Source organism: Tinamus guttatus, unplaced genomic scaffold (genome assembly GCF_059628265.1).
Source record: "Tinamus guttatus ecotype Peru unplaced genomic scaffold, ASM5962826v1 Tinamus_guttatus_pri_ptg000548l, whole genome shotgun sequence".
Taxonomy (NCBI): domain Eukaryota; kingdom Metazoa; phylum Chordata; class Aves; order Tinamiformes; family Tinamidae; genus Tinamus; species Tinamus guttatus.
This window is the reverse complement of record NW_028289082.1, coordinates 337-20,603: the sequence shown is the minus strand read 5'-3', so window position 1 is coordinate 20,603 and position 20,267 is coordinate 337. Positions and strand designations below refer to the sequence as shown.

Genomic DNA, 20,267 nt, shown 5'->3' with positions numbered 1-20,267 from the left:
CAGTGCATGGGGGTTTAAAGCAGCTTCTGACTCTTGCCGTAGGTGAAGTCTTGGTAGACGGAGTCTTGCTTGCCTTGCATCAACGGTAGATGGAGATTATAGTGGTCTGACCATCGTCTTTATGCAAACTTCATGAGTGTGTCATAGATGGGTTTTTCGACAGGCTTTATATGAAACTGTGAAGTATGTTTCTGAGTCTTTAGGCTGTGTGTTTTTTCTTTTTCTTTCTTTCTTTTTTTTTTTCCAGCAGTGGGGAAGAACGACGTTGTAGAAGCTAGGTTAGGGGCTTGTAGCTTTCCTTCAGACACTCTTTTAACTCCATGGACCAAGCTTCAGCAAAGGAACTCAAGGAATATTCTGTTCTATTCTTCCATATTTATGCTTTAGTGTGAACTTCCTAATTTTGGAAGGGGTTGGGGGGAAGTAACAGTCTTGGACGTTTTATCCCATTTGTTTCTTTTTTTTTCCTGTCACTTAAGTTTTTTGTATGGATTTTTTGATGTTTGTTGTTAAATGACTTTTGTGTTAAACTCAACAAAAGTATTTTCTGAAATAAACAAATAAAAGGCATAGATTCTTCCACTGCTGCTGTTCACTGATGCTTTATCACTCTGCTAAGCTGTGTATGTGTTTATGAAGCAGGTCGGGATGGGGTTTACATATTTTTCTCCTGCCACACCATGCCAGACTAGTCTGTTCCCTTTGGTGCAGCATGTTAAATCCTCATATACCATTTGGGGTTCATTTTTCTCAGTGAAAAATGGCAGTGGACAGCTGCTTCTGAGTTAGTTATCTCTGGCTCCCTTGATAGTTGGGAGCGGAAGATAAGGGCATTTGAAGGGTGTGATTTATCTGATGTGGTTTAAGTGCATACTTTATGAAGAGATAAATTGCATGCTTTCTGCAGCTGGCCCTGGGCATGCGACGATTTGGTTGAGTATTAGGTTACAGTTCACAGCATGTACAGAAAAGAAATTCTGATTTTTCTAGTCTATGGCCTACAGCTCCAATAATCTCACCTGTAAATCCTTGGCCTCTCTGGAAAAACTGATTAGGGTGGCCTTTAGAAGTTAGTCTTCATCAGCTGCAGCCTGGAGAGCACCTGACACAAACACAAGCCATGTGTTGAAATCTGAGTTGACCAGAGATAGCTTTAGTGATTCCCCGTTGGAGTTAACAGCAGCATCAACAGGCCTGGAAGGAATGAGTGCTTTCTGAACAAGAAACAGGAGGGAGCTGTCCTATGAAGACCCTCAGCTATCTAAGGGGAAGCAGGAATCCACAGCACAAAAGGTAAAGCTGATTAAAATAAGCATTTTGTTCCAAGGGGCTTTGTTTTCTAACCTGTGTGACAGCTGCTGTCTTTCATAGATGCTCAGGGGAAATACCATGCAGATGACAGAAACCTTCCCACCCCAGTTGACATGTTTACCTTCATGGAGGGATGAGCAATCTCACTCTTTAAAGGGAGCGAAAACGTCATAATTTTATTGCTAAGTTGCCTGCTAGGTCCACTCACTGGACCTATGGTGAAGTGACAGGCTCTGTGAAATGCCTTTAGATGGTATCTCTATACCAAAACCTTTCTCCCACTCTCATGTTAAAGATACTAGGCTACTACCTGTATTTGTCTACAGACGCCTACTATTTCCATGAGCTACATAAGCACTAAGGCCTCCACTCCATTTTAAGTAAACCCTGAATCACATGGTTTTTTTCTCATTTTTAATCCCTAGCTATTACAGGCACAGAGGTATTTTTATTTAAAGCAGACTTAGTAACTCTTCTACAGCAGCTATGCATGACTTGCTTATATTCATACTTGCTAGTCTGAATGCATCATGTCATGGAAGGGCCTTTAGTCCTTTAGTGAAATATAAATTATAACTTAAACTGGCAGTCTTTGCTTCTTGAAGATGAAAGGCGCATTTAGACTGTATAGCATAAAGCTAAAATGCTTATAAGACTATACTTTAGAGAGCTTTAGTTCTTGTCAACTTTGCTGTACTTCTTTAAACAAAAACAAACAAACAAACAAAAAAGAGGTCAGTGGGAGAACCTGGCTTTGGTTCTCTGAAGTTTTTTTCCTGTGGGCTTTACTTCAAGATAACAGCATCTGTGAGGTTGAGATTGGTGGTAGGTTTAAAAAAATAAGTGAAATTGAAGTGAGGGTGAGATTAGTTGGCTCTAGTAAAGAAGGGAGGGGGGAAATGGATGAAGCAGAGGGGGTTAAACTGGAGCAATTTTTTGGAGTATGATATCTTAAACTCTGCTCAGAATGTCTTTGCTGGTCTTGCTTCTGCTTCAGCTTCTGGGGTAAGATCAGGAGGGGAAGGCTCTAAGGAAGTCACGGTAGCTTATCTTGTTTTCTCCACCAGAACATAGGCCAATCAGCTGTGGGGGAAAAAAGAAAACACACCATAAAGACTTGGAAGAAGCTGCAAATACTGCTGAAGTCTGTTAGTGGAAGGTACACAGGGGTAGTCCTTGTGTGATAGAGCAAAAAAGTCTTACTCCTCTGTGTGTAAGAGCCTACTAGCTCTACTATCTCAGTAGTCTTGAACCACAGGTAGTCATGAGCAGTTACAGATGACACTAATTTATGCAAGGAGAGCCAGAATGGTTGTATTTAATCCTGCTTTCCTTCTCGATTTCACAACAGTGGCAACAGAACCACAAAACGAAAGCTTGGCCATGGACTGACACGGGCCACAGCACATCTTTCAGAAACCCCTAGAAATCTCTGCCAAAAGGGAGATGGGGACAGAGTGTCTGAGCAGTCACTGTTCAGTGGTGTCACTTTGGTGTGTGCACATGGCATAATGTGGAGCCACAGATAATTGAGTTCAGTGACAGCCCTACTAATGAGCCCGTTCTGCTATCTGTGCCTGACCCTTCATTGTGTTACAGAGCTATAGCCTTTGTGTTCTTAAGGGGAAGAAAAGAGGGCTTTTGTTTCTTTAATTGCATAACTAATCTCCTTCTGACACCCAGGGAGATGGAAAAGGTCTAATATCGCAGTTCCTTGAAAGGATTCTTCTCTTCCTTGCTGCCTGGAGACAGATTTACTAGGCTCGCTCTCATATGACTGACAGCTGTGTTGCTCTCTGATGCAAATAGTAATTAACTATCTGCCATATGTTTAATTTACAATACTGTCACACCTCTGAGGTCTCTGGGCACATTCTTAGTATGATTTCAAGGGAAATGAGGGATGCTTTTAGTGTTTAGGGCCTAGACTGAGATTCAAAGACAGAAGCAGGGGGAAGGTCAAGCCTAATAGTCACAGATTGCTCACATGCTCTTGGGTAATTCACTTAATCTCCATTCCCAGAATGGGAGCAGGAAGGATTGTCACGACACTGCACTGTAAATTCCTCAGGGCAGCACAATCTCCTATGAGCTCCAATACAGTGTAGCCTGGGTGATGGTCAAGAGCCTTTGCTCAGTGTGTAACCAAAGGCATACACTTTCTGTGCACCATTCTAACCATAGCTTTGATGCTCAAAGGAAGTGTTTTTTAATAAGGAAAATGCTCTTCCTCATTTCCAGTTTTCTTTGATTGTCAGTCTGCTTGTATTGGACACTAACCTACAGCATATCACCTTGTACTGAGAAACCATGCATGACAGTCATGTTTGTAAAATGATCCTTCCTCCCCTCTGCATGAATTTTCAGTTTCTCACGTTTCCTGCTGTGTAGCTTCTGTTCTCCACAGGTTTTTGCTCATAGCACCCAGCAAGCCTATGTTTAGTTGTGCTAAGCAGGTGGACATGGCTGGCCTGATGTAGGGACAGCAGAGAAAGCTGGGCTGTTCCATGAACTGTGGGTTCACTGGCCTTCGAGTGCTAAAAATTTAAAAAAATATGCTCACAGGTTGGCTTCCTACAGTAGAATCAGGTTGCCAGCCACAGAAGGAAAAAGAGTTACTAACGGTTATGCTTCTGTTTTCTTTTTTTATTTATTTTTATTTTTTCTTTTTAGTTAAAGTACAAAACTTATTTCTCAAACCTTCAACTCATTTGCTGTTAAATCTGGAATGAGTCTTAAGTTGTCATCAGGCTGGTTCCTGTAGTACCTCAGTGTTACCTGCTCATGTCTAGGCCTGCCTAAGTCACAACAGGCACTCAGTAGTTCTATGCAGTCTATGCCCAATCTCCATCTGATTAAGAACCTCTTGTTCTGCTTATCTTGTGTCTCAGACCTGACCCACCAAGCATTTTCAGGCTCCACCTAACAGTGACACCAGTAACTGGGCTGCTTGCCTGAGGTACAGAGCACCTGGGTTAAATTTCCACCCTTTTTGTAGAGGGCACCTCTTTACAAAGAGGGCTCAGTCCAAAAGCCCAGACACCTTTCTGAAGTGGAGTTTGCCCTTTTTTTGAAGCCATTCCCCTTTGTAGGGTGGAACAGTTGTCAGTCCTGCTGGGCTAGGGTTGGTTTGTAAAAAAGCTCTTTTGGGAGAACTGCAGGAGGGGAATTTAATATACACAGTGCTCACTTCCTTCTCACCTTGTTAACCAGGACATTGCTGGTCGGCACATTCAAGCTGTTGCAAAGGGCTAAAAATTCTCCTTTGTCCAAGATTCCAGAGCCATCCTTGTCATGCTGAAGAAACTCTTCCTGAATGTTCCTGTTGTTCAGGTAGTTATGGAGCTTCATCTCTTCCTGAACCTGCACTATTAACTCATCCAATTCCTGTTTGCTGGTCTCTGGTACAGGGCTGTCACTGTAGAAGAAAGGCAGAATGGGACTGGCTGTGAAAATTATTTGTGGCAACCCTACTGAGAGGTTGTGTGCTGGCAGTCTACTATGGCCAGACTGTATCTCTGAATACAAAGCAGGCTCTGGGGTGCTGTGCTCTGAATGAAAAGCCCATCTCAGCATGGACCTAGAGATGAAGCTCAGGCTTGATCTTTGGGACAGCAGATAAACTATTCTCCCTCTGCATGATACTCCCTCTTGTCTGTAAGTGCTTTGGGGAAAGGAGGACATCCCTGTGTGCTTCATACAAGTGGCAGCAGATGTATGTAACTCCAACTCCAGTCTGAGCCTCTGAACTGCTCTGATACTGACCGACTCTGAAGTGTGTTTGTGAGGTTATAGGGTCATTGCAGGGTCATCTAACACATATTCAGACAGAATGCTTGAAAAGAGGATGTGGTCTTGCTTCTCACATGCTGATAAGCAGACTTGGAGCAAATGAAAAATACACACCACCAACCCTCCTCCTAGCTTCCCTGCAGCTGGTGGCTCATGTAGATCCTGTTAGCAGCACCTGTTACAGATACTGCTGTCCTTAGGAAAAAAAAAAAAAAAAGGTGACTACATCCACACGGAGGTATCTCAGCTGCTGTGGCAGAGCTGTCCCATAGGGTTTCAGGCCAGTGACTGCCAAGGCACTATGTTCTATGCAACTGGTTCCTCTGTTTGTGTTCAGACACAGGCTCTTGGAGCTCAATAATCACTCCCCAAGTCCCATTTAGCTTCACTACCCCATCCTTCGAAGCCTACCTTATGGCAGTGTCCTTCACCACCTGCCGTGGGCGAAAATGATCCCTCAGGGACTGCAGTGTTGCTGCAGGGAAGCTCTCTGCGTTGCTCTCCATATAATTGAGCACGTATTCATCTGCGTCAGTGATAATAAACCTGTGGCCAAACACTGCAGAAGAGGCAAGGAAGCAAGAAGTGTTAACTGGCTCTCTGTCTCGGGAAGTGACTTTACCACCTAGAAGACAGTGTGGTTTCTCCCTTGCAGATGGGGTCAGGGCTCAGTAGATGGCTACTGTTTGTTTCAGTCTTTAAAACAGAAAAGGTACCACTGGATCAAAGGGAGCTTTGCTGCAAAAAGTCTCTGCTGAGAGGAGACTCCCATGCTTCAGGCTACAGGGAATGTTGCTAGCATGGGTGTGTTTCTAGCATTTCAGAACTACATTTATCTTCCTTCCAGGACAGATTTATGGTCTTTGCTACTAGAAGTCATCTGGCACAGGTTGAACTTAGTGACTCCTGGCAGGTCCCAAAAATGTGAACACATAAGAACATTGCTCTTTTCTTGATTACGCCTAATGCCCAAACACTGTCTGATAATAACGGAGTTATATCAGTTTACAGCATCTGGTGATGCAGAAATTAAAATATGGTGAGGCTCAGAAAGAAGAGATCTCTCAAGTGGAGGATGGGATACACACTGTGCAATAAATAACATAGATCAGACACTGAAAACAAATGCTCCAAGAGCACTGTCAAACCAGATTGGATCTTACCGTCAAGCGTGGAACCAATGGTGAGGTCAGAGGGCTCATAGTATGTGGCATTCTCAGTGGTGGAGCCTGGTTTGGGGACTCGAGTCTTGCCTAGGTATTTGCCTCCAATGATACCAGAGTTACGGACCGGGGGTTCATAAATGCTGATCATGTCATTTGACAAGAAATAAGAGAGGATGAAACGTCTCTTTCTGTCCTCAGGGTTTGGTGATTCCTAAAGGAAAGATAGTAGCTTTGGAAATAAATATTTGAACTGACTTTCTCATTCCTGGGGTGCTTAGCAGTACCTTGTAACACAGTCATAAGCCCAGAAATGATGCTTTTTTTTTTATTGGTAACTATAGATCGTATTTGATATATGCAAAAGCAGCAGATATGCTAGCATGGAATAGCAAAGCCCTAGACAGCATTAACTATCTGGATTTCAAAGGTTACTTGTTCTAGTCAGGCTAACAGGAGCAGAATCTGGGCTGCAGTGACGCAGTGTATTCAGTGTTTCCACAGAATGAGTAATGCAAGAAAAAGGAGTATCTTATATGGGATGATTCGTCACACAGTGGAAGACTGCCTGTAAAATTTAGTACTGCAGCTATATTTTTCCTTATAATGGGTCTCTGGGAGAGGCTGGTGCAGCTTCCAGCTCTTAGTCACAGGAAGACACTCCCCTGACACACCAATGGTTTACTTGCTTATATGAAAATTCAGTTGATCTGAACTCATCAGCTCTGCCCTTCAGGAACTCCTGCACAATAGGGAAAAGAAATCAGTCCTTATTCACCCCGGGTATCGGAGAGGGCAGGCCCCAGGCGGCACAGGAAATGCCATCGCCACTGCTAGACATGCCAGGGGTTTCTTGCATAAACTCACTGCAAAGCTGGCACAAAGAGCAGGGCCTGGGGTGGAAAGCACCTTGGGCTGCCCCTGTCAGATGACTTCTGCTCTGGTTCTTGTCTGCTCTGCTTGCACAGCCCCTTGTTGGTGCTGGGAGCCAGCAGTGCAGGGGCAGCAAGCTGACACTTGCAGGCAGAGGCACAGAGCCCAGCTGCAGTGCTGTTTCAATCAGGGCCGCCTGTCATGTGCTGATGTCAGTGGGAGTTTTTCCATAATTGGCTGCGGTTTTGTAGCATGTCTATTTTGTTCTTTCTGGCCCTGTTTTCTTCTACTTTTGCAGGCCAATAACTGCCATAGCAAGTACACAATCACCCAAGTGCATCAGAGGAGAATTTCCTAGCAGTCTTGCATGAACAACCTGTTCCTCACATCCTTTTGCTTTTACAACTTAAGCCGGTACTGTACTATCAAGGAAAGCACTTACCAGAGCCACCTGATATCGCAGCACCTTGTGGTCGTTCTCCAGCATCTTCATAACATCTTTCCGGGGAGGCTTTGGAAGCAGAGAAAAGCAGTTCTGAAGGGAGTCTTCAAGGAAGCCAAAACCATTGTAGGGAGGAATTACCTGCATCCAGAGGAGATACCAAGCAGCAGTTGTTGAAACGAAGGAAGAGGCAATGTCCAAGGTAGCTTATTGGAAACCTTCTTTTTGGAAATAACTCTTCTGACACCAGGTAGCAACAGCTGTGATGTCCTGTGCAATAGGGACATTGCTAATCTGTATATATGTCTGAGACCTTACTTATAGAAATATTTAAAAGGGTAAAAGAAAACAAAACGAAAGTCAGAAAGACAGATAATTTATGTGAACCAAGAGACTATAGCTATACCAATAAACTAACCAGTGCAAAGGCATAGTGCTGTGCACCCAAAATCAATTATATATATGATCACCCTCATAGCTTAATCTAGGCTCTAGACCAACTTGTGTTCTTCAAACCATACCTAGGTTCAGTCTGGGAGGTAACATGGGCTGGTGACTATTCCCAGTAGGAAGTTTGGACTTATCAATCAACCCTGTTTTAGAGGATGAGAAAGAATCTACTAATGTAGATTAGTAATGTGTGGCCACATTAATGTGACACTGGTGTGTGGTCAGGCTGCGCCATTTGCCTTTCCCAGTCAGGGAACAAACCCTATCTCTGTTTAATACCCTTGTGTATATGCAACCACTGTTTTCTATCACTTAGCAAGTGCTTTACCTTTTACAGTGTTAGAAATAGACTGTTCCAGGAGAGTTTCATTTTCATATAGATAATAACCATCTTTGCCATGACTTGCTCAAATCACTTGCTCATTTTCTTAAGCTGAACCTCTTTAATAATGCAAAAATGTTACAACACTATAAGAGCTTACAGAGAATGCTGCTTCCTTTCCCTTGGGAAATTGTTTGTAGTACCTGAGGCACTTCCTCAAGTGGTTTCTTCCTAACATCCACTGGCTGGAAGTCTGTGATGCCAAATTTGTCACGATAGAAGTTTCGCGTGAACTCATCGCAGTCATAGACGAAGAAAGGGCGGCCGAGGAGGGTGGTAGATTTGCCAACAGCAAAATCCTTGGCCGTGTACCATTCAAGGACCTCCTGATCAGAGATCTCCAGCACGCAACTTGGGAAGGTCGCTAAGGACAAGGGAGCAAAAGGAATCAATCAGGTAGCATTTAATGTTTCCTAGTGAAAAGGGATACAGGAGCACGCTGTATAAGCCACACCAATACACTCTTGGTACTGCTTTGCTGACATTGTTTTCCAACAGGTAAAGGTTCTAGCAATCATTTAAATAACTTTTCTTCAGCAAAAAAGCTGCTGACATTTGTCATGTTCTCAGCACAAATTCTCTAGACTTAATATACCTCTCATTCCCTTCTGCCCCAGCATCCACACCCATTGGTGTGGCTGGACACTCACCAAAGTACTTTAGCATTAACAGATATGCTGGCCAGTTTAAACTTACTTTTCTTGTCCACAAAGGTTTTGGGCAGCCGCTGGCGCTTTATTAGCACTGGGAATGGGTCTCTGCCATCATTAAGTTCATGGATTTCCCGAACCTCCACTGTGTCATCTGCCAAATAGTAATGGATGATGTAAGGCCGCTTCTCACCGAACATGCTACTGGTGTCATCCCACACAGCGTAGAAACGCAGGACCTGAGGTGAGGAAAAGCCAGGCAGAGACAACAAGCATGAATTAATAACACTAATGCTCTGTCCAAATAAAGTTGGTAAATGGGCATGTATCTCAGAAGCTTGCACTGCCAGGTACAGGAGCAGACACTGCCCTGGAGACCCTGGAACCAGTGGATTGGAGGCAGCACTGGCAAGAGCAGCAAGGCCTGGAGAGCTGAGGTGGTCTGCCTTACCTTGAGAGAGCCAGGGAGAATAACATGTGCAAATAAAAGAAATTTAGAAGTGGAAGTGTAAGGAGGAAAAAAAAATGATTAAAAAGCACCGCAGAAATAATTTCCCAAGAGTGAGCAGAGGATTAGTCCTGAGAGGACTGACTTCTAAAATGAAACTGAACAAAGAAAGAACTAATCTAGTTTTGGCTCATAGAGAAGTCAAGTCTAAAGATCTTCAATTTGAATGTTTGTGGCCATTTAATGCTCATGCTGAGAAAGGCAGAGGGGAATGCACTTGGCTGCCCTGGGGAGACTATATTCATTACAGATTTCATCTCACTTCTGTGTAGTGGAAATCTCACGTTTCAGTGTGAATCTATTGAACTCCTCACACTGCAGCGCTTCCAAGACTGCACCTCCTGCTGCAGCGCCTGGTTGGTCTTGCAGGAACATGTTCACCTAATGATAATCTAATAGAAACTCAGGACTGCCTAAGTGGCAGGGATTGCCTTGGGGGTGCTGCACTCGGTGGAACAGTTCTTCAAGGTACAGCTCTTAAATAGGCAGCACAATAGCTGTCACAGACAGAGTGGCCCATGGCAAACTTGAGTCATTATGGCTAAATCCATATGGCTATGGTCCAGTTTGCATCCATACAGCAACACTGTCTGCCCTGCCTCAGAATACGGTGACCATATCCAAACTATGCACTTGGTATCTCCTGGCCTGTGTTAACATCCAGCTGATGATCAGGAACTGTTTGACTGATATTTGGCCACAGACAGTGCTAACAGTTCAACAGTATGATCAGGACTTGGGATGTGTCCTGCTCATGTTTTGTTTACTACTATAGATGTAGTCAGCAGGGTTCTTTACATCATTGATAGATGAAAAAGAGAAGACCTGGGGAAGCAGAAAGGATAGTGCTAGTCATTTGTACATAAGGACAGAACAAACAAGTGGTATTAGTGTGTCTATCTGAAATGCTTCACTCTGGTGCTAGGAAGCAATCTTTTGGGGGAAGAAACGAGTGGATGCAGCACATCCATGAAATCCAACAAGAAGATACAATATTTTGTCTCTTAATAAAGCCAGGGAAGGGGCAAATATTAAATCTGTTGAGTGGACTTAAGATATTTTAGAGGAAGGTGGGAAAGGCATCTGCCTGCAGATATCCACAAGGCTCCCGTTCCAAAAACACATGTAGTCTAATCTAGTAAATGGGTAATTACTGCTGCCTCACTCACCTGCTTGTCGTAGGTCAGGAACTGTTTGAGCTGGTCGAAGTCTGACGGGGTGATGTACTTGCGCATAGGCATCCGACGCAGTTCTGTGTAAGGATCAAAAACCATTTTCTCTGGAGGGTTCAGTTCAATCCCTTGGCTCTCCAGGAACACCTAGGGAGGTCATCTGGGGTTTTAATGCTGCCATGAGTTCTGAAGCTAAGAGGCAACTAGAGATTAGAGGTTGGCTGAGATGAGTGTTGCCAGGACATTGCAAGTTCATTCTTCAAAGGCCATCAGCTGCAGTAGTATTAGTTCTATTGCAATAATAAATACAACAGAAAATGACCAAAATGTTCTATTTAAGGTGATTCTTAGCCCCTTCCCCCATCCCATTCTTTCATTCCTGAAGGCTGTCCTGTCCTCAAAGTTCCACTTTGCCTGCCCATGGTTTTTCTTGACCCTAGTGTTGACATCTTTAATTGTGGGATACATTTCAGGTAGGTCTCTTTTATGTAAACTAATAAAAATTAAATCAGTGCAGTACTACTGAGATAGTCAGTCTGAATGTGCAAGAGACCTAAGGCTTCCCAGGGCGTCAGACACTTGAAGAAAGTGGTACCCACAGCAAGCCCATTGAGGCCACACTGACCAGGAGGACATGGTCTGAGGTGACAGTTCATCTTCCAGGAAGCACACCTCCCACCAGAGAGAGGGCAATCTTGTATATTAAGGAATTTTCAGCCTAACTAACTTGGATGCCCTTAAAACATCAACTAACTCTAGGGTATTACTTGTGTATTCACCTCAGTCACCCAAAACAACCTCTGAAGCCAATGCACTTCTTCCCTGTCTTGGCCTTGGGAAGTGGTCCATGAAAACACTCAGCCCAGGAAGCAGCTGTGCAAACATCTCTAAGGGTCATGTGAGATCACCCTAAAGACTCACTAGGCAGGTTCACACTTTCATAGTCATTATTTTCTGGACTGGAGGATGCCAGTTAATGATAAATAGATTGATGGTTTTGAAATCTAGAGCTGTGTTGTTTATTTCATGTTTTTCACCAAGTGACAAACATTAACATAAGAAGTAGCTCCTCATCAGATGTCAACTGACTTGAACAGTCAATCCAGTTCCATTAGAGGAGCTGGCCCCATATGCTCCCAACAGCTACATATACACTAATACGTTATACATGCTTGGAAACATTCCTGGGCACTCAGGCCAACTGGCAAGGAACAAGCTGCTTCTATGCCAGTAAATGCTCTCCGCCTCCAGGACAGAAAGGCTGCATGTAACTCATCTACTGGGAATGATCCTTGCAATGTTCTAACTCCTGGACTGTTCCTGAGAATTGCCTGGAAGAGTAGTTGGAAGAAGTTGACCAGGGCCAAGATCTAACAGCATTATCGGGATAAAGAATCATTATTATCTCATTTACCAGTAGAGAAATAGACTGTGCTATAAATGTGACTTTTTAAAGCTCTCTTTAAAAAAGTCAATTTATAACATTATTCTCAGCCCACTGATCCATGACCTGCCTTGTGGGTTGGCAGTGGATGGGTTCTGGGGTCACTGACTGCATTCCCTTCTCCTATTCTTATCAGAGGAGTGCCAAGTAGGAGAAGAGTTAGGATCAGTAATTTCCTTCTTATTTGTTTGCTAAATTTCATCAGGACTCTAAGTAGTTAAACTGCTGTACAAATAGAAATGAGCTTAGACCAATTCTATTCACACAGAAATGAGTTTAGGATTTATACTGTACAGAGTAGTCCTGAAGACAGAGGATGGACTTGCAGCAGCACTGGGGCAAAAATACTGAGCTATTCCTGCATTCTCATCACACATCATCCTTTCAAGTCCCTACAGATTTAAAAATTAAAAGAAAAACGACAGATAACATGTAACCTCAACGTGGAAGACGCTGATGCAAACTAGGGGACTGCATCCTAATGGATCTTGCCATCTCTAACTCTTGGGATTCTTCAGGTCTTCCCTGCACAAGCAACACACCTGTGTGAACGGGTCGCAGTCAACTATGCGGTACGTCCTGCCGTACATGGTGATGTTCATGCCCCGATTCAGATCCTTCCAGTGGTAATGATCCCCCTGCTCGTTCTTGGGCACCCGCTGGCGTCTGATAAGTTTGCCTTGAGGAAGCCCAGAGTTTGGCACAACGGGCTCCATCACAGACATGCTGTCATCTTCCAAAAAGTAATAGATACCCACTTGGCGGATCCGGTAATGCTCTTCTGCAGAGAGAGGAACATCTTCCTGGAAATAGGCATCAAACTTCAAAATCTGCCAAAGGGGTAAGATCCCAAAGAGAGAAAGAGAGGGAGAGAAAATGTGAATACCATGATTAGTTTATCAATACAATTACTTTATTTGCAGTGTGCTCTGGCAGTGCAAATTTACTGAATTGTAATCTACAAAATCACCAAAACCAACTGTAGTCTAATCTGTGACCAACAGCTCATATCAAGATGTGGCTTTTATTTGGTAGGCATGAGGCAAGTGTAAACATGTGGAACAAATACAGCCCTTTTCCTTATCCTCCTTAATCCCCAGATAATTTACCTACTACCAGGTGCTTGGCACTGCCAGCAACCTAGTTCACTGACCTGCATGAGTTTCTTTAATATTGCCATCTCTGCAGATCCTGGTTCAAAAAAGCTATTTGTGTTTAAGCTAACCCCTAATGTTAGTTAAGAGCATTCCCCCACATCTGTGGATTTTAGAATGTGTATGACTCATGTGAAATCTGCCCAGGACTGCCTGGAACAGTCAGTCAGTGCTGGAGAAACAAGAGGAAAAATCAGGGCACAGCGAAATGCATCTTGCACACCCTGCCAAAAGCCAATTGCAGTTCCTGTGCTTGGAAGAAACACACGGAATATTCCTCCCAAGATCATTCATGGCCCCTAAGAGGATACAGATAGCCAGTGAGGCCTTGCCTACCCAGCCTACACTAGCACATACACCTAGATAAGTGAGCTTGTTCCTATCTGCTTAGAAAGGGGCTGTGACTTCCCCCAGCAGCAAAGCCCTCACTCTGGCTTGAAAGAAGGGGCAGAGAAGTATCTGACAGATTCAATGGCTACAGCTACGTTGCTCTCACAGAACAGCTCTGAAGCAGTAATTAACGCACCACGTGTGTTCCCATGATGGCTTGAGGGCTGGCTGCAGGCCGCACGTGCTCGGGTCCCCTCTCTGCGTGCTCTGCCCGGGGCTGTGGCCGCCCTTGCCAGCTTGTGGTCGGTGCAGCCGGAACGTTTCAACCCAAAGGTCAAGTCGGGGCTGCTCCAGGCAGACACCTCCTAGTCTGGTGGGGTCACCAAGATGTAATGCAAGAAGTACAAATGGGCCCGTGCAGACTCGTGCTGTGGTGACAAATGCAGGCATAAATAGATAGACCACAGCCACACAGACTTGAATGGTCTCCAGTGCAGTGTGTCTCGTACAGTTTAAGCTCAGTTACAACCTCGATATAGTTTTGGAAACACAGGCGGCCAGGGTATAGTTTGCAGGGCAATGGTTATAAATTGAAGCTTTTCAGAGTTAATCAGACTTCTCGAATTCCTGCTGGAAATGCTCTGGCGTAGCTTGTGGGGAATGTCTTACATCGTTTATGTATTATAATCCTCCTCCTAAGCAAAGAAAGCCTCTTTCAGACTGGGGTTCAGCTGTCTCTGACTAAGGGCTGTGGCATCTGAAAACTGTTGTACACTGTCCCATGAACCCTTGAGCTAACTGTTTATGTCTCTGAGCTTGGCCAGCGATATCCCTGGAATAAGCTGCTTTATACCTTTTTGTCAAAAACCACATATGCTGGAATGAAGTCTGAAGGCGGAGCCCGCTTGGCTTGCCCATAGGTCAGCGTGGGTCTTATGCTGGATAATTCATCTAATTCAGATTCGGAGAGCTGATTCACATAAAGCTGCTCCCCACCTATCCCCACTTTTGGCAGCCGAAAAAAGGCACAACCATTTCTGTAGTCCAGTGTCTGAGGGCGATGAAAAGATGTTTTCTGTGGAAAGAAATGCAGCTGTTAAAATGCTGTATGCTCCCACTAGATATTGATACTCAAAACAGAGAAAAGCAGCAAAAAAAAATCTAATATCCACAATGCCCCCCACAGCATTTGACTATAATCTACTGGAGCAGTTATGTAAAATTCGATTTTACAGTTAGACCGTGAAGACTGAAAAAACAATCAGGAATAAAGCATTGGAGTGAACTCAAACCCTAGCATTGGCTCACACCCCTTGGTAGTCCTGGCTTAAATCACTTTATTTCTCTATAGCCATAATTCTCTGTGCCCATAATGGGATAACAGCACTTTATTTGCCTTAGCATTCATCTCTCAAACTCTTTGTTCCCTGCTCTGTGTCACAGTAGATAATACCCATAGGATTTTCCTTACTGGATAAAATCAAGGTGCGTCACGTACTCAGAACTGCAATTTTGAAATGCACCTATGTACATTGGGGGTTCTACCATCCCTCTCCACAGTATAGGTAAGGGTCCACACATTAAAAAATGGCAGTAACAGCATAAAATCCTGTAGCAGATTAACGAGAAGCTTGATGACAAGGAATCTCTGCATATGAGCACGGTATAATGTTAGATAAAGTATTTACTTGTCATTATTTGCTGGGTTGGTTTAATCTTGATTCTGACCTATCTAACCACTATCCTATCCACTATCCTCTCTATCCCATCCACTTCATGGCAGCTGCCGACCATATTTCATGCTAAATAATGACCCAGATGGCACAAGATTTGTTTATTGAGGTCCAGGCCTGTTCTTCACTACTGAATAATGAGAAGACTAAAGTGACACCAGGCTGCTCAACATGCTGTACAGTCCATAACATCCAGTACCTCACTCTTCAATCCTAAAAGCATTTGAAATAAAGTATTCCTGGCTGGTCCCACTGATCTTCCTGCACTTAATGTTTCAGAGGAAGTAAAAGAAATTGTGAGTCCCTGATGATAAAACCCCTGAGTTTTGAGTTTTGCCAAGTAGCACAGAATTATAGGCATTTATAGTGAAGGAACAGGCTTTGGTTCCTGTGGTTTCAAATATTTTTCCACTTCAAGGAGAGGAGGATGGAATGAGCTGTTAGCAGAAAAAGGATCTTTTCACGTAGGTGAGCTGCTCTGGTTCTGTGCTGTAGGAAAAAGCAGTGTTCATTCCTCAACCACTGCAACCCACCAAGAAGAATCTCCTTTTCAGCCCCATACTTGCAGTCAAGCAGCTGAACAACTTCTCCTTCTCCCCTGCCCTCCCTCAGCCCCCTGGCTAAGCCTCTAATCTTATTTATACCTTCAAGGCTCCACTTGCACTTCATAAAATTGCCTATTTTCTATTTAAACGGGTGTTGTGGAGCTTGCGGTGCTGTGGACAGAGCAGTTGGGGAAACAGGCTCAGGTGAAAACTAGGTACAGTTTGCTGAAGAAATGTTAACAGCGTATTTTATAAACATTAGCCTTGCCACAGAATTGCCATTTCCTCTGCTAAATAAACGCCAGGGGAAAGCTGTGGGAAAAAAAGTATTCAAGGAAAATCAGGAAGTTTGCCTTCAAATTGGGTAACATCGTTACAGTGCACAGGGTTTTAAGGACCCACCGTTGCCTGAAGAAAACGCCTCATAAATTCATAAGACTCCAGGGTCAATAGGTGCATGCAAGTGAGCATAAATGCCAGACTACAGCCCACGATATCGGGTGACTAACGCGCAGGTAAGAGGGAAAGCCCAGAATGTAAACGCCTAATCTCGCTCGCTTCCAGTCCATATCTGCAGAAATGCCACGGAACAAAGCCCCTCTTTTTGCAAAGTCTGTAAGGCTTCATGCAAAGGCCATTTCCCCTCCCTGTGTTTTTATTCCGCTGCCACTCGAGTGCTAACCAGTAACTGCCACCTTCTTTAGACGCAGGGGTTTTCATGAGTGTGTTGCAGGGTTCACCTGGAAAATAAGTATCACATTTTCCAGATTGCACCATTTGCTCAAATTCATCCTGAGTTACATTGCAAAGCTGTTTCTGGAGTCCATATCTCCTTAAAAAAACATTAATAATGGTTTAACATTCCAACTTTCCACCTTACTCTAAAGTAACAACCATTCTGTTAAATCCTGCAGGTGTTTTTTGCACACACAGCCCCCCTGATGTCAGTAAAAGCATCCACATGACTAGAGCAGGCAGGAGTTTTTTGATAGAGGAAATATTTTGTGAGAGATAGAGATTTGCATTGCAAATTTTAGAGAAGTTATAAATTATATTGAGGAAAATATTATTAAGCTGAAACTAACATTGAATAACCTTTTTAACTGCATGAGTAAGAGTGTTTTTATGAGTAATGACTTCACTTACTGTTGAAGAACTCAGCTGTTGCTGATTTAAAATAGTTAGACCATTTCAGAAAGTGCCAGTAGGAGTTTTTACTCTTACTGGTACAGTGAGAATTTAGCCTTGGGTATCTCTAATGGAAAAACAAGCAGAATAAGGATAATAAGGGGTCCTGCTTAGGAAAATAGAGGAAAATGGGTTCCTATAAATGCATCCAGGATGACTTGGAGCATATCAGAACACGTTCCATGTCATGAGCACATCTACCAAGCAGATATTACCACTTACACCACTGGTATGAGAAACATACAGTGATATCTTCCTAAGGGAGAGTTAGATTCCATCAATGTGGTTAAGATCCCTCAGAGGTTCCTCCACCCCTGACTTGCAAAGCAATCAAGAATTACAGAAATGACAACTGCAGAAGCTTCAGCATTTCCCCTGGAACATCAAGTACTCACAATGCCCATGCCCCAGAAGATAAGAGGCTCTGGTGGGAGATATGGGAAGAGAAAAATGCAACAGGGTTTGCCATCCCTTGAGAAACTTTTGCCATATTGGATCCCAAAGGGTGGTCTGGGTTGGTACAAAGATCTTTCTTTGCTGAAGAGATTGGTCTAAGGGAGTTACCAGGAGGACATGGAAGTTTTTGAATGGGTCTCAATTCAGTCACTCAGATTCCAGGGTGTAAGTTCCCTAGAGAGTGTAAGGGGGTCAGTTTTCTTGGGGATACTGGGAGCGTTCAGAGGGCACTTGTGGAAGTACCAGAGCTCTGGTGGAGGGGGTATTGGGAGGATATTGCTTGACCAGGCAATTGGCCATTTCATGGTGTACTTGTCCCATTAGGGAAGTCCACGACACATATCTGTTTGGGGCATTCATTCCTAGTGGGGTATTACTAGAGTTTTGACAGGTATTGGTTCTCCTTGGGATACCAAGACCATTGTAGGAATATCAAGCGACTTTATGGATCCCAGTTCAAGGCAGTATCAGAATGAGTGGTGGTTCACAGCACATCCCTTTTGGAAAACTGGTGTGGTTCAGGGGAACAGCAGGATTTGGGTTTCAAGACTGTCAAGTGAGTCTGGGGATGCTCCTTCCCCATAGGTATCACACGGGCTGGAAGTGGTACTGGGTAGGTAATGTGGTTAGCCAGAAAACTTTGGGAGCCTCAAATGAGCCTGAGGGCACCCAGCTCTCCAAAGCTGTCAGGACAATTTGAGGAGTGTCAGATGGATGCAAGATGCAGAGGTTTCCCTGGGAGAAGTTCAAGAGTCCCCTGGAGAATGGGCTCAGGGACATCTTCCAATCATCCCGATGGAACAAGGTCTATTGGGAGGGCTTAGGGATGGAGGTCAGGAGTTACCAGGAGGCCTCAGAGAGCAGCAGGTCCCCCGAAATTGAGCTGGGGGGGCATCAGTTGGGTTTGGGAAATAGCAAGTCCCCCCAGCAATGAGTTCAGAGGGTACCAAATTCCCCAGAGAAGGGGAGATGGGCTCAGGGGCTACCAGCTCCCCTGAGGTCCCCTGCCAAGGCAGCAGCCCCTCGGGGGGGGGGGGGAGGGGATTAGAGGTGACGCTGACCAAGTGCCAGGTCCCCAGTGGAGGGGGCGCAGTGGGTACCACTTCCCCCGAGAGATATTTGGTACATTTGTGGAAAGAGAACTGGGAAGGCGCGGGCTGAGGAAGTGCCAATTTGCTGGGGAGAACTGGGCGAGTTTTGAAGGTACTGGATCACCTGAGGAAAGGGGGGAGGGGAGGAGGGAGAAGATAACAAGGTCGCCCCAGGCCGGGTGGGGGCGCAGGGGCCCTGCAGGGGGGCGGTGCGGGGCAGGCGGGGGTGCCGGGGCGGCGGTCGCGGCGCTCACCGTGGCGTCCCTGAGGGCGCTGCCCAGCAATGGCGGCAGCCCCCGACCCGGCCGCGAGCTCATGGCGGCGCCGCCGCCTCCTCCGGCCACGCCGTCTCCACGGCAACCGCCGGCCGCGCCGCAGCGCGCAGGCGCGGCAAGGGCGCATGCGCCTTGGGCTGGGGGTGGGAAGAGCGTGCCCTCCGCGCCTGCGCAGTAGGGGAGTGGTGGGCGCCGCGCGCATGCGCACTGGAGGAGCGAAAGGGCGGGAAGCGGTTGCCGCGGCAACGCGAGGGCGGCTGCAACATGGCGGGAGGGGCCCGGGCCGCGGGGGCGTCAGGGCCCTGCGCGCGTTTTAATATTTAATGGCGTGTTTAAATGTTTAACGCATCGCGGAGGATCAGGAGGTCTGTGTCCTGGTGCTTTCTTCCCGGGTGTCTTAGGGAGAAGGGGAATGGAGAGTTCCATGTGAGAACTGATGCTTTCTTGGGGACTTAGTAGCAGGAGAGAGGAGAAATGGGGAATAAGGAACTGGACTGGTGCTATGAGGTGTATAAATACACTGCCATAATACATGGAAATAACCAAATCTAAGCCCTGTGCTGCAAGAGGAGTGGGTGATGCCTCGGGAGGCCTGAGGAGCTCTGGCAATGCAGGGGCTGTTTCCAGTGGTCCCTAAGGGGAATGAGAAACACAGGTTTCCTCTCTGGGGGCTCAAATCTGCTACTTCAGTGTCCATGTGCCTTGTGAAAGGCTGAGGGATTCACAGATCCCACTGCTGTCCCACACTGCTTGCTATGACCAGTGAGTGTTAACCAGAACAAAACACGGAGCTATGAGATACAGGATGCAGATGCAGACTTTGGGAGCACAGAAGGCAGCAAGCGTGAAGGGAAAGCGTGTACGATGCTGCTTTCCAGAGCTGCTGCGCCTCCACTTCTCTCTCTGAAGTCCAAATATTGTGAATAATTCTTCCCTTGACCTCACTCGGAGCATCTCCGAAGGCTGCTTTGCAGAACGCAGGAGGCAGCCTCCAACTTGGAGCCGTTTGGCAACGCTCTGTCGCTGAGACAACGTTATCAGAGAGCTGCAGGGATAAGACCAAATAAAGCTTGTCATTTGGTTAAACAACCACATCAAGGTCTTGCTTCCGAGGCAACTCGCTGCTGAAATATCTGGTTCCTCTCCTCATCTCATAACATCTGAAATGACTGAAACAAAGTGCTTTTCTTTCTTCTTTCTCTCTTTCTTTCTTTTTCTTTCTCTCTTTCTTTCTCTCTTTCTCTTTTCTCTTTTCTCTTTCTTTCTCTTTTCTCTTTCTTTCTCTTTTCTCTTTCTTTCTCTTTTCTC

The 20,267-nt window shown here is 45.2% G+C and overlaps 1 protein-coding gene across 1 annotated transcript; it reads right to left on the bottom strand.

Moving 5' to 3' along the window:
- Positions 1-2,064: 2,064 nt before the first annotated feature.
- On the bottom strand, positions 2,065-19,024 carry EFHC1 (EF-hand domain containing 1). Its single transcript, XM_088534340.1, has 11 exons — positions 18,939-19,024; positions 14,525-14,746; positions 12,730-13,017; positions 10,741-10,890; positions 9,110-9,302; positions 8,557-8,777; positions 7,582-7,722; positions 6,267-6,480; positions 5,515-5,662; positions 4,513-4,729; positions 2,065-2,394 (listed from the first exon to the last, which is right to left on the bottom strand). Exons 1-11 carry the CDS (start codon positions 18,999-19,001, stop codon positions 2,323-2,325), a joined length of 1,929 nt encoding a protein of 642 aa, XP_088390466.1. The 5' UTR covers positions 19,002-19,024; the 3' UTR covers positions 2,065-2,322.
- Between the last annotated feature and the right edge of the window lie 1,243 nt (positions 19,025-20,267).